Raw genomic sequence first — 14,271 nt, 5'->3', positions numbered from 1 at the left:
TGGAATCAAAGAAATGTACACCCAGTGGTGGTGGTGGTGGTGATAATTTTTTATTTATACCCCACCCATTTGGCTGGATTTCCCCAGGCACTCTAGGCGGCTCCCAGCAGAATATTAAAAACACGATAAAAAATCAAACATTAAAAGCTTCCCTAAACAGGGCTGCCTTCAGATGTCTTCTAAAAGTCAGATAGCTGTTTATTTCCTTTACATCTGATGGGAGGGCGTTCCACAGGGCGGGTGCCAACTACCAAGAAGGCCCTCTGCCTGATTCCCTGTAAGCCTCACTTCTCGCAGGGAGGGAATCACCAGAAGGTCCTTGGAGCTGCACCTAAATGAAATGACTGAGTTTTTACAGTGGTACCTCGGGTTAAGTACTTAATTCGTTCTGGAGGTCCGTTCTTAACCTGAAAATGTTCTTAACCTCAAGCACCACTTCAGCTAATGGGACCTCCTGCTGCTGCCGCGCCGCCAGAGCCCGATTTCTGTTCTTATCCTGAAGCAAAGTTCTTAACCCGAGGTACTATTTCTGGGTTAGTGGAGTCTGTAACCTGAAGCGTCTGTAACCCGAGGTACCACTGTAAAAACTCAGTGAAAATACAGAGCTGGTTCAATCTTATGCATAACAAGCTTCATACAGTTAGACGGGCTTTTCCAGCACGCAAGTAGGCAAACATGCTTAATATTTGCTTGATATTTTCATTTCTAAAACGTCGCCGATTAAGTTCAATATGTGAAAGGGTGCATGTGCAGCCTATACCAGCGGGCTCCTGTGCAGGTGAGTTTTCTCCCGTGTTGCTTTTCTTGGTATCGAGCTAACGCTGCTTGGAGAGAAAACTACCAACTTATTCTCTAAGGACACTCCACGTAGAGAGAGAGAATTTAAAAAAAACTCGATTTAGCTGCTTAAGGGAACTCGCTGCTTCGAAGCGCCCAAGCTCCGAGCGCCCAAACTGAACAGAGCAGCAGGTTCCCTCGGCAAAACAAAGCAGCGCACCTCGGCGGGCGTCACGTGAACGGGAAGACGGCGCTACGAACCCTGGGACGCCGCGCTCCCAAGCGCCGAGGAGCCTCTCCCGACGGGGGGCGCCGGATAGACCACGTGACCAGGCCGCGTCCAGAACTACATCCCCCGTGATGCTTTGGGCGCGGAGGGCTCCGTTGCCATGGCGCCATAGCGGTCTCCTTCCTTCAACTCCCCCGGGATGCCGTTACCGCCGCTTCCTCCAGCCCGGGTGTTTGCCGAGCTGGTCCCTCCGCCCGCCGGGGGGGACAGCAGCCGGGAGAATGAAGTCCCGAGGCCGCCGGGGAGGGAAGTTCACGTCAGCGGCAGCTCGGAGCTCAGCGCTAGGCCGGACCGGGCGAAAGTCACCGTTTACCTGAAGAGCAAGAAAGGGGAGGCCGGAGCGGCGCGGAGCAGCGTCACTCGGAGGCTGGATTATGTCGCCCAGAGCGCCCGGCAGCGCGGAGGAATCTCGGTGGGTTGGAGGGCGAGGAGGAGAGCCGACCCACCTCTCGCGCATGCTCGCAGCTCAAGGGCTTTCTCTGTGGCTACACCACATCATCACCACCTTCTGCACCGGAAAAGCTTTCGCTCTTTCTTATAGTTTGGTGGGAGGGGTGGGCCGCTTGGACCCCTAGACATATCCTCAACGCCACTAGACAAGCATTCAAACTGAGCAAAACCAGCGCAGTGGGATGATTAGGCTAGAGAAGAAACCCTTGGTTAAAGCCCAAGATCATTGTGTATTTCCCGATTGTGTATTTGCTGCATTTCTGTCCTGACCTGCTGTCAGTGAACTCAAGGCTGCACACAGGTTGCTTTGATGGCAACCAGGTTTTAAAAATTGCTCTCTGTATTTGATGCAACAAGATATATTTATGGAGTAACAGGCTGGATGATAAATGATTTCATGCTCTACTTAGGTTGGGTTAACAGTCCAGAATAGTATTTGATACAGTAATTGTGGGTGAAGACAAGATTTACTCATCTATGCTAAGCTGGATTTATTTTTTATTTTTACCTTGAAATAGTGTACCTTGAACTCTGCTGCGTTGCTTAGTACTAGTTAAGCAACCATAATGTCACCGAAAAACATTCTCTTCCTTAGCTTTGTACTTAAAGCTGTTTTTTTTCCCCCTAGGAGAACGACATGACTGTGACAAAGAACTTTAGTAGAATAGACAATGTGTATAAGATGGAAGCAGAGGCAAGTGTCTTAAGTATGAGTATTGGTCATGTGTCTCAAATAACATTGTTTTATATGTATCTTGAGCATTAAACAAGAAATGTGAAACTATGTTCTAATATGCTTTTCTGCTCAAGAGTGAAAATGGTTCCACACTCATACATTACAGTATTACTGCTTGTGGTTATTTATATATTATCTTTTTTGCCATCCCACTCCTGAAGTATTTTCCTGCAATACCATCTTAATAGCCTTACAAAACTATGTCAGCATCACAGCACGCTTGATAATGAGGTACTGGTGTAGTTATTTATGGAAGCAGAAATTGAAACATCTACCAAATTTACAATCCAATCCTCAAAACATTCATATTGAAACTAAGCAAAACTTTCTTTATGTGAATTGTGTTTAGAATTGCAGCCTTGGATCTAGGCATTAATCCCATACATGCTTATCTGGAAGTCTTATTGAACACAGTGTAGGGTAGTAAAAACCTGGACACTCCAAAAGTTTGCTTTTTTAAAGGAAGCCACTGTAATTGTTGACCTTTTTACAAAAACACCAAGATGTCAATTCCAGACGTTTGACATCCCTAACACAACGGGACTTCTCATGCAGGATTGAATTGTCTTAAAATATTAGGAGCATGTTGATGTGCGGTTATAAACCAGGGGTTAATATTAATTTCCTGAATGTCTTTCCAATTCTGCAAATTCATTGCTTCTCCGTAGTTGGTTCTACAAAACGATTGTCATTCTAAAAACTTGAATATGACAAAATTGTCTGCTTTAATTCCATATAATAATAAGCATACAGATATGAGTATTTTTCATGTATTGCTGAAAGCTATGTAAGCCACATTGAGCAAAACTTCCTCTGTACAGAGGTAGCATATAAATGAAAGTATAATCTAATTTAGCTTTGTACAAAATGCATATTATAATTGATTTTGTATTATTCATCTTTAGCCAATTTTTAGCTAAGGCACTAAAAAGGCTTGCAAATTTTTACATTCCCATATAGGTCTGCATTACATTCAGTGATTTCAGCAAAATGCAAGACGTTTGTAACTTCCTTGTTGAGAAGCTAGGTAGCTCTGTTATCATCAGCCCACCTCACTTTTACCATACAGTGGAGGCAGTAGATGCCCTTCGGTAAGTTATGTCTTCCTCCTTTTACCAGAAAGTTAGGTCTCGCTAGCTTGATTTACCAGTGCCATGCCTCTGGAAATCTATTCTCTAATAAGTAGCCAAAGCTTCTATTTTGTTGCCCAGTCGAAGAAAACAGCTGATGGAATACACATGTTCGTAAAGATATGGCTCCTACATAATAGTAAGCCATCATTAAAATAAATGATGGTTTAAAGTGAATGTGCTAGTGCACACAGTTGGAAACTGCAGGTGTTTTACTTTTGTCCCCGTTGCTGGAAAACAAGCTGTATTATGTAAGAATCCAAGCTCATCTTTTGTTTTCCCCAAATAAACCATGAACAGTAAACCAAGAACAAACCTTGATTGCTACTTGTGACTCGGAGAGAAGCAGACCAGAAGCACTAAGCCAAGCCACGGCAGGAGCAAATCCCCCATGAAAGAGGTTGATACAATATTAAAGTAGACAAAAAAAACCAAAACAAGGCTCTATATTTTTATGAAGGTTCTAAATTGGAATGTATCATTAAGATGACAAATCATTCAGTCAAGCACCCCAATGCTGGTACATGAATAACCGTGAAATCCTGTACAGTCAGTACCTCGGGTTGTGAACACTGCGGGTTGTGCATTTTCGGGTTATGGATCGCGCCGAACCCGGAAGTACCGGAACAGGTTACTTCCGGGTTTCGGCACTCGCGCATGTGCAAAACCACTAAATCACGCTATGAGCAGAAGAACCGAATTGCAATGCGCGCGTGCGCAGGCGCTGCCATGCTGATTGCGAACGTGCCACGCGCACGGATCACGTTCATAACCCGAGGTTCCACTGTACTCCCAGGAAAGGGGGAACAGGATTGCATCCTATGAGGAGGAGGAAGCCAGTCTAAGAAGAGATGAATGAAAATAAATGCGATCACATATATTTTGGCTTAGTTTCAGAGTTTTGCCTTTCTGGCATGGAAAGGTTGAAATACAGTGTATATACAGTGGTACCTCGGGTTACATATGCTTCAGATTACAGACTCCGCTAACCCAGAAATAGTACCTCGGGTTAAGAACTTTGCTTCAGGGTGAGAACAGAAATTGTGCAGCGGTGGCGCAGCGGAAGCGGGAGGCCCCATTAGCTAAAGTGGTGTTTCAGGTTAAGAACGGACCTCTGGAACGAATTAAGTACTTAACCCGAGGTACCACTGTATAGGCCTTGATTCAGATCTGAAGTATAAAGAACTATTAAGCTGTTTAACTGCAGCAGCAGGGTCTGTGAAAGCATGCAGTTAGTAAAACTTTCAAAGAGTGAATATAGATCAATGGTATCAAAGGGCTGGGCAGCTAACCTTTCATGCATAACTACATAAAAGTTAAACGTTGCCCGTGGGAGAAAAATAAATACTTTTCCATTAGTTTGTTACATGTTTATTAACTGTTAACATATCAGAACATGGGAGGTTCCGCCACCAGCATACACCTCACTCTGGACACAATGAGCTGGTTTTTGCTCTTTGCTCTGGAAAGAAAAGACAAATTAACTCTGTTTTGTGTGAGATCGGAACTTTATTTGCCTTTCTCAGCCTTTGACAAACTTCCCTTGGATTTCCAATCTGACATGGAACATGTGTGTTGTTGTTTTTCACAACAATGTAAACTGGTGGAGTGGGGGAAGGGGGTTAATTTAGTTGTTTACGTTGCATAAATTTTAAATGTAAAATGGGGGAGGGGATAACATTGCTGAATATATAGAGGCTGAAATCCTACACTGATACCTGGAATTAATCTCAATGAACTCAAAGTAACATATTTTTGGATAGACCTATATAGGATTGTACTGTTAGTTGCTTTGTGAAGGTCTTTCTCATTGAAAAGCAGAGTATACAGTGCTCAAAAGTAGGTACAACATTGGTTAACGGTTTTAATTGACACACTCCCTTTTTGTTGCTTTAATTAGCTAAATCTTCCCATTTGTCTTTGTTGTTTTTTGTGGTTTTTTTTGCAGACGTCAGGTTTGTCTTGCTGCTGTTGGGAGTGCCCGGCAAAAAGCTCAAGAAGTTTGCCAGTTGCTTGGCCAGCCCCTTGGGAAGCCTTTGCTAATAAGGGAAGAGGAAGTGAAAGAGTGGGAGGGCCACCTCGAAAATCACTTGGTCAACACCCCAGACTCACTGGGTTTGCAGCAGAGACTCCAGAGTGCCACCATCTATGTTTCCTCAAGGGTATATGCTGTTTTTGAAATAAAGGGGGAAAGGAAGAGAAAACAAGCAGCTCACATAAATGTAAACTGATTTATTTCTGAAGTCCTGAATCATTGTGTTTTCCTTTGGGAAGAACATTCTTGGGAAGTTTAACTAGCTTTTCCTTAATCAAAATGTTAAAAGTGACTCTGACGTTTGTTCACTTTTTAAACGATTCCATGAAATCGTAGCACGGGTTGTAATTCTCCACACTTGGACGCAAGCTGTGGCTTGGATCCCAATTTATGTTTCATTTCTTGGAAGAAAACTTCTTGCCATGAAGAAGCCCTCATGTTCATAGAAGACACTTTCCATTATCAGCAGCTCCTTCCATGAATAAAATAAACTTTGGAATCAACCTAGTGAATGCTTGTGAAAGCCATAGATAGAAGTACATTTTTAATATACTGTTTAGGATAATGTAAATACAGGCAACTTCCAATTTATACACAGGGGTTACGTTCCAAGGCACTGCACATTTTAAGGGAAATCATGAATATTTGAAACTAAAATATACTGTGAAAACACTAAATGAACACTAGTTTTTAAGGAACTGGTCTGCCCTTCTAGCGTGTTTCTGGAGCAAGGAAGTTTAAAGTTTTTGCTTGGTAACTTAAGAGAGGTAAACTTGGAAGTTGTCTCCTACAACAGGAAGCAGGAGCTCTTTGTACATGTGGATTATTTTCAGATTTGCAAATGAATGGAGGCATGCTTTCTTCACATAGGTCTTTCAGACCTTTGTATGTGGGGCAACAGTTTTGTCCAGATACCCAGTTACTCCCAAGTTTGAAGAATTGTATAAAGGCCACTTGGTTTTTCTTAATGGCTGATGACAGAAACTTTTTTCCAGTGTTTTACACTGGACAAATTGCATTTGGTGAAATGCTACATTGTCAGTGTAGTTCAAGAAATCTCTGCTGAGAGTAGTTTTATCAGGGGAGAAATTCCTTGGATGCCAGAAGCTCCTGGCCTTCAAATATTGAGTTAAGAAATTTTGAATAAGAGATGGAAATACTGTAAAACTGCATTGTTGCTGAAAAACTTGCTAATTTTTGGGTGTTGGTGGTGAGACTAGGCAAGGTGTCGAGTGATTTCTGCTTGAATAGTTTCACAGATTAAGGAATGCAGTTTAAACAAAAAGGATAGAACTTACAACTCTGCCTATAGTTTCTTAATCTCCAATTTAATAAAATTTTAACTTTCCAACCTGTATGAATTATTCACTTTTTGTATTTCATCTGCAGTTTGCTATTTTTGTGGAATTTATTCCGGCTTTGCTAATGTAAGGAAGCAAGGTTATGGGGACGGACAGCTTTTCCTAACAAGGAAATGATGCAGATGTTTTTCATTCTCCTAGCCCAAGACAATGTCCATTTTATATTATAGTATCAAACCTGCCTATGCACCTGTTAAGAATAACTGCCTTCAGAAAGAAAGTTGATCACACATCTCTAGATAATAGAATTTGTAAGGCTGTCTCACACATGTAATGATGGTAGTAAAATTTACCAGTTCCATTAGAGCATTTGTGTTAAGAAACTAAATTGCTCTTGTTGCCAATCAATATCCTTTATATTTAAGTCATTGAGGTTGCAGTCCTGTAGAAACTTACCTGGGACTAAGACTCATTGAACTTGATGGGGCTTATTTTTGGGTCAACGTAGGATTGCAGTATGGTGAAACTTTTTAGACACAACTTGTGTACTTCACACATTTATATTAGTTTAATAACCAAAGCAAAGCAGCTTAGAAAAACGAGTTTTCTATTTATTTAAAAATAGGTTTGTAGTTACTACATTGCAGTGACAGTAATTCATACACATACATTCTAGTTTGTATAAAAGGATTCCAAGTATTATTCATCAAAACCAACGTAAGTGTTTCACATAACAATAAAAGTTTCGATCAATATGTACAAAAAGAAAGGGCACTGTTCATCCTGGTGTGAGACTGCACTTTATAACTTGATAAAGCAGAAGAGAAAGAAAATAACCTTGATAAAACCTAAACTTGTAAAACTGTATGTTGGTTACATGAACATTTTTGGGATTTACACCATACTGTACAAAGTAAGCAAAGCTTTAAAATGTGTCAGTTTCAAAATCAATGTTCCAGACAATTTCCTTAAGTTACACTACATTATATGTTTCAACATTAAGTGGCAAGATTTAAGGTATTCACTCAATCACTTTCTTTTCAATTTTTGCAGTGTAATGGTCCAAAAATGTAACTTCAAAATGTGTGTCAATAGCCTATCCTTTTTAAAACATGCATCTGAGATAAATATACCATGTTAAATGTCTTATGTGAAAGTGTAGAAATTTGGTGCTGTATCTTTAAAGGTATAGTAATTTTCAGCACTAATTATATCATGAACAAAAATTTATACCATATCCTGAAGCAATTATCTGCATTTATTTAAAATTCAAATATTCAGCATTTGGCTCCCTTTTTGGTATCAAAAGAAAAATGATTTTTCATATAAATAGCTCCTTAAATTATTTACCCTTTAAAAAAGGCAGATTTGGGGTTTGGTCTTTAACAGCAAATATGCTATTTCCATCTTCAAAATGCCATCTCACATCTACGGTACTTTAACAAAAAATATCCTGAAATAAATGTAACCTTCCTGAAACAGAGGGTACCTTTTATTCCAAAAGGTTGTGAACCAAATGGGGAAATGAGAGCAACAAAATAATTTTCTGTTTCACCATTATTCCAAGAGTAATTATGTAAAGTTAGCACATTAAAAAAAAACACAATACCAGATTTTGTTATATTAGAAATAATTTTCAGACTTGGCCACTATATATGAAATGTACACCTTTTTTGAATTATAAACATATGTACATTATTTACAGCAGAAACTGAACAGCCCTTTTATCAGATGATTGCTTAGGTCCAAGAACATGAAATGCAAGATTGATACATCAAAATTTACAATAAGGATCAATCCAGTCGGTCCCTTACACACACTAGGACACAGCTGTCCCACAAGTGCACCTCTCCAGTTGTGGGAAGTCTGATGGCCGGTGTGGGTGAGATGGATGGCAGGAAACTCCTGCATGCCCTGAGGATGCAAGGCACGACTGGATTGTGGCCTTAAGCTTTCATTAAATAGACCACCAGGAGCTCTTGCTTCAAAGCAAAGGATCCACATTCTTCAGCACAGTAGGATCAGCTCTTTGCAGAAATCAACACACTAAGAGCTGTGTGTATGGAGTTCTGGTTGGGGTCTTAATATCACTTTAGATGTACTAAAGCTCATGAAACTGAAAGCTCAAATTGGTATTTCACAAAGAGTCGTAACACAGCACATGACTTATGTACTGAAACTATGTCCCCATTCATTTTTAAACGTTGAGAAGTACTACATGCTTTTGAATTGGTATTTTACAAAGATCAATCCAAACTAAGATAAAGTATTAAACAACACATGGAAAAATTGACAGTATGGTACGAATAATTTTGTGCAAGTTTACATCACAGCAGTACTATAGGAAGACGGGTTTTGTAAAGCTGCATCGCTACTCATACCACAATGATAAAGATCATTTCTTCAGTACCCAGTATTATACCAATGTAATTCAAGCTTAATCCCTGGGAAACAATTAAATTTCAAACCCGTTTAGCCAAACAAGGGATTGATTACTGGAGTGAAAATGAACTTATTTCCCAATCAAAGAAAATGGAATGTGCTGCTATCAGACATCGCTGTATAGTAACCACTGGTTAATATTGAAGTAATTTAATGTTCAGCATTATGGAACTAATGGACCGCTCTGTATCAGAAGCTGTATCAGTAGACTGCATTTTACATTTGTTTTCATTACTGCCAAGTTTGTAAGATAATTGCTTGTGTGAATATCTGTAATTACCAACAGAAAGAGTGTCTACATAGTATTTTCCATGTAAATGTGCCATAAAATAAATATTACTTTGCTCTCAATAGTTTTATCCATAACACATTTCATTACGGTTTCCCCCTCCAAAAGTTAGTGAACCAGTATTTATTGCTTATATTAAAATGTGCTAAATCAAAAGCTCTTCTGTGTTGGTACAATATTTTTTTTGCAAATCAGTCAAATCTAACCAATGACAGTAATTTAAGTCAAACCAATGCAATTTAAAACACTTATGTAGTATATCTAGCACAATTACAGTTTTAAGTGTTTCCACACAAATGTATTACCAAAATAATGTTAGAAAAAAAATAAGCTTGTGAATTCTTAGTACAAAATTATTCATGAATGGGGAACAATACATTTGTGTACTGCAAATAAGACTTGATTCTTTTGTTCTGAAATGTGTAATTTTCAGACACTATGATGGTGATGTGTACTATTCCATTCTCCAACGTTACATACACATACTTGATGTATACAAGTATATACATAAATATATGCCAAGTGGGACATAGTTATAAAAGGAGTAACTTACAGTAATGGGGTTTCATGTTTGCTTTGCCAATTTCTTTTATATAACAATGCAGATAACAAAAGGAAATCACACATTTGAAATTGATTGCCTTCATCAACAGTGAAATTCTTAAATGGACCAGATAAATCTACTGCAATGCTTCCATTGTGAAATGAACTATCACTGTACATAGGCTGCTGAAATATTTTCATGTTTAATGTCTGCAATATTAGTAAGAATGCATGTTTAAAAACATAAGTCAGTGTCCCAAATCCCATAATTATAATATGCTAATGAAAATAGGTATCCAAGGAGGACTAGTGCCAGTAGAATTTATTATTCTACTGTAAATCACGATTTGGCAAATACTCTTAGTTGAAGATATTTTCTTAAAAGCCAAACCAATATGGGTTATTTAGAGGAGATGGTGATGGCAACTAACCAACCAAAACAGAATCTTCCCTGCCTCCAAACATTCTAAACTGGCCTGATCATAACGTCAATTAGTCTACTTCAAATAAAAGTGAATTATCTTGATGTTTATGAGTATTTGCGATAAAATCAGAAATGCATTTTAAGAACCAATTGCCATGGACACAAATGGATGAAAGATGCATATTAATCTTGAACCTCAGATGCCATCAACTGCGAGCAACATATGTGCACTAATGAACTGAGTATCAAGTTGCATACAAAGCTGTGTTGCATACATAGTTCCTGAAGTTGCTTCCACCTGCAGTCCTCAAACCCGGACTGGAAACTACATATTAACACAGACTGTCAATGTTGCCAAAATGGTAGACACACACAAAACATAAGATAACTGGTGCCGTTAACCTAGCTGTTTGGAGGATAAGGATCTGAATATAAACTCCCAGGCTTCCCCTGATGCGGGGAAAATGTTAAAGGGGCTGCTTTATCACCTCTCCAAACAGATTATTGGCTCTACCATGTTGGCAAAACACAGCTAAACTTTAGGTTACGTGAATATAATACTGGTTTGTGACTATGTAACTTCTTTTTCAAAAACAATTCAACATGGAATATACAATATCACAATGTGTAATTCCATAAATCAACAGAACATATTCTGATAAATTAAAGTTCAATGGATGGTCAGGAGAGACAGTCCATTCAGTTATTAATTTGGCAAACAGGCAATAACCACGATATGGTATGCTTATCCTGTGGTGTTCCACATCTCGCTGCTTTGAGGATTCTAGCGTTCTAGTGTTCCTTACATGTAGGTATCAGATGGAAAGCTAGAAAGTATGGCATGACAAGGATTCCGGGATAATACCTTGTTTCGCCCAATCTGGCTTCGTCAGCTGTGCATACTCATATTCTTGTGTGCCGAAAACATGGAACATAATAGGTAGAGTTATGAGTATGTATGGCTGACAAAGCCTGATGGGGCAAAACAAGGTATTATCCCGGAATCCTTGTTGTGCCATGCTTTCAAGTTTTCCATCTGCTATCTGCATGTAAGGAACACTAGAACGCTAGAATCCTGAAAGCGGTGAGATGTGGAACACCACAGGATAAGCATACCATATCGTGGTTATTGCCTGTTTGCCAAATTTACAACTGAATGGACTGCCTCTCATGACCATCCATTGGACTTCAATTTATCAGAATATGTTCTCTTGATTTATGGAATTACACCTTGTGATATTGTGTATTACATGCTGAGTTGTTTTTGAAAAAGAAGTTACATAGTCACAAACAGCCTGACGTTTTGTGTGTGTTGTTACCAGTATTATATTCACGTAACCGAAGGTTTAGCTGTGTTTTGTCAACATGGTAGAGCCAATAATCTGTTTGGAGAGGTGGAAAAGCAGCCCCTTTAACATTTCCCCCACCAGTGGAAGCATGGGAGGTTTATATTCAGATCTTTACTATCCAAGCAGCTAGGCTGCCGGCACCAATTATCTTTTGAACAGGTATGTATACATCTGCATCTCTAGATTGAGGCTTACTTCTCCCAAAGAGTGTTCAATGAAAAGTGTGGTTACATTTTTGTACCATGCAACTGTTTAAAGATGTATTTTGTTTTCTTTTAAATTGGACTATACTTTCAAACAATAGAAATTGTATTAAAGTTTGTTTTAATACAAACTTTGTTTTAAAGGTATAAAATAAGTAAATGTACCATAAACAAATAAATAACTGTTTCTTTTTCCATAGCAGTACATACAGCAATACATTCCCCTAAGTCATATAGTCATTTACAATAGACAACTTAAGTTTACTAAAGATGCACAAAATAATAGACTACAAGGCACAATCATTAAGTGGGATTTTCCTTTAGGGTGTATATATTGACTTATGTCAGCTTGATAAGTACACTGTAAAAAGTGCAGAAAAACAATGTGCAATGAGAACACTGTATAAAACATGATTGCATAAAAAGTGATTTGGCCTTTTTATCTTTAATAATTGAAAATAACCAATCTTCCCCTTAAAATAAAAGTATGACATTTTAAAATTTTATCTAGTATTATCTAAAAAGTCCTGAAAAAAATTATTCCTGGGTAATATTGTATATATTTATGTGCTTGTGTACATAATATATACATACACAGACACTTTTTAAAATTTTAGTCAGTTTTAACACAATTTGTATAAACAATCAATCTGATCGCATCGTAAACATAAGAATCTCACACTTTTCCTGCAGTTTCCTTGAATCCTTTAACCCAGTTATACATTTTGCCTAAGGATCCCACCAGTGCATTAATTGTTTTTACTACAAAGTACCAGTAGAGATAATTTTTCAGAACAGTGTATATTTAGAACATAGATTCATAAGCATAATTGGAAAATGTATGCTGCACTGACACTAAAAACTTTTCTACTGCACCGGTTTTCAATCTTTGGCACAATAAACAGAGATTTGATTGATACGAGAATGAAGGTCTGAAAAATTAGACATATTAGTCAAACTTTTTCCAATGTGGATATATATATCTACATAGTGTGATTTTTCTCTCTGGCTGAACCTAGATAAACCAACAAGCTGCACTAGGTTTGTTTGTACAAAGCTGTGTGCCCAATTACTACTGAAATTAAACATCTTATTAGCAATGTTTGGAATTTTGCATTTGTTCTCAATGGCATTTACTGCCACACTCTGCTAATATCCTGCAAAACACAGATACTACACTCTATACAAATGTACTGTACCTTGCTCATTCAAAAATAGGAGTTCTGTTCTCAGTCTGTTACATTAAAAATTCTATCAATTTTAATCAAATAGAGGTTACTGACTGTCCAAAATTACAGTAACATTTCTGCAAATCAAGAATTTCCATTTATACAATCTTCAATACCAACTGAACAAAGTGAATTGAAATGTATAACCTACTTGGAGGGCAATAAATAGCAAAAGTTTAAAATACATACTTCTTTCAAAGAAATGTTCGGTTTGTTTTTGCTATACTTTTTCCAAATCAGAACGTATTCTCATTTGTAAATAGCAGCAGAAAGCAGATATCCTTAGTTCTACCACTTGCTCAGCTGTACCTGTTTATTAGCATTTTTAAATGCTGGTTACCAACCAATGAGATTAGCCTTTGCTTTTTCAGTCAACTTGCGGACTCTGCCTCTGCTAGATGTCCCAAAAGTCAAAGAGGTGTCTTCAAACAATAGTTGTCTTTGCTCCTCCTCCGAGTCATCTTCATTGTAAAAAGCTGTCCTCCTACCCTGATTTCTAGTTCTCATGTGGGGTTCAGAATCTTTAAGTTCTTCATGCTCTTCTTCAATAGGTTCATCTGTCTTTTTTCTCTTGCTTCTCGTCTGAATCTTAGGATCTGCAGAAAACGTAAGTTCTAATCCTGGCTCTTGTGCCTCTAGCTTTCTTTTAGGCTTTCTGCCTCCACGCCCTTTTCTTTGCAACAAGTCTTCCTTCACATTATTTTCAGAGAGAGAATTGCATGCAGTGGAAACAGATGCTTCCTCTGTTGTTGTTGTTGCTGCTGTTGTTGTTAAGTCTTTAGTAGTCTGGATTGTGTTCTGCCCTAAATTCTTTTGCTGAGCAAGTAATAGGCTTTTTGGTTTCCTCCCTCTTTTCTTGTGCACCACTTCACAACTATTGTTGTTTGTTTCAATCTTGGGTTTCCGTCCAGGACCCCTCTTAAACATAGGCTTGGAAGACTGTCCCCCATGTCCATTTACCTGGATGCTTCCTGATGCCAAAGCCATGACATTATTCTTGCAATCTGCTATAAAGACAGAGTAACATGTCAGTGACTTGCATTACCCATCTCCTCTGCAAACAAATAAAAAATT

At 38.4% G+C, this 14,271-nt stretch overlaps 2 protein-coding genes across 7 annotated transcripts in view; one reads left to right on the top strand and one right to left on the bottom strand.

The window, feature by feature from the left end:
- The first annotated feature begins 1,060 nt into the window (after positions 1–1,060).
- Positions 1,061–6,768, top strand: IRAK1BP1 (interleukin 1 receptor associated kinase 1 binding protein 1). Its single transcript, XM_079970579.1, has 4 exons — positions 1,061–1,478; positions 2,145–2,210; positions 3,213–3,343; positions 5,331–6,768. The coding sequence occupies exons 1-4, from the start codon at positions 1,206–1,208 to the stop codon at positions 5,611–5,613; spliced, it is 753 nt and encodes a 250-aa protein (XP_079826705.1). The 5' UTR covers positions 1,061–1,205; the 3' UTR covers positions 5,614–6,768.
- A 540-nt stretch (positions 6,769–7,308) lies between these two features.
- The window catches only part of PHIP (PHIP subunit of CUL4-Ring ligase complex), a 67,579-nt gene continuing 60,616 nt past the window's right edge, over positions 7,309–14,271 (bottom strand). For 5 of the 6 annotated variants that reach the window (XM_079970310.1, XM_079970314.1, XM_079970312.1 and 2 more), the window contains one exon: positions 7,309–14,204. In XM_079970310.1, the coding sequence (XP_079826436.1) occupies positions 13,534–14,204 (671 nt within the window). In that variant the 3' untranslated portion in view covers positions 7,309–13,533. The remainder of the gene's footprint in view (positions 14,205–14,271) is intronic. The other variant, XM_079970313.1, reaches the window with a different exon arrangement.

The sequence above is a fragment of the Podarcis cretensis genome (assembly GCF_951804945.1).
Source record: "Podarcis cretensis genome assembly, chromosome: 3".
Taxonomy (NCBI): Eukaryota; Metazoa; Chordata; class Lepidosauria; order Squamata; family Lacertidae; genus Podarcis; species Podarcis cretensis.
Note: the sequence above shows the minus strand (reverse complement) of the source record. Positions and strands in the feature narration are given on the sequence as shown.

Bases quoted from the DNA above. Each gene is read 5' to 3' on its own strand.
- IRAK1BP1 (XM_079970579.1), top strand. From the start codon at position 1,206: ATGCCGTTACCGCCGCTTCCTCCAGCCCGGGTGTTTGCCGAGCTGGTC. The intron at 1,479-2,144 runs GTGGGTTGGAGG...TTTTCCCCCTAG, and splicing joins GGCAGCGCGGAGGAATCTCG to GAGAACGACATGACTGTGAC. The intron at 2,211-3,212 runs GCAAGTGTCTTA...ATTCCCATATAG, and splicing joins TGTATAAGATGGAAGCAGAG to GTCTGCATTACATTCAGTGA.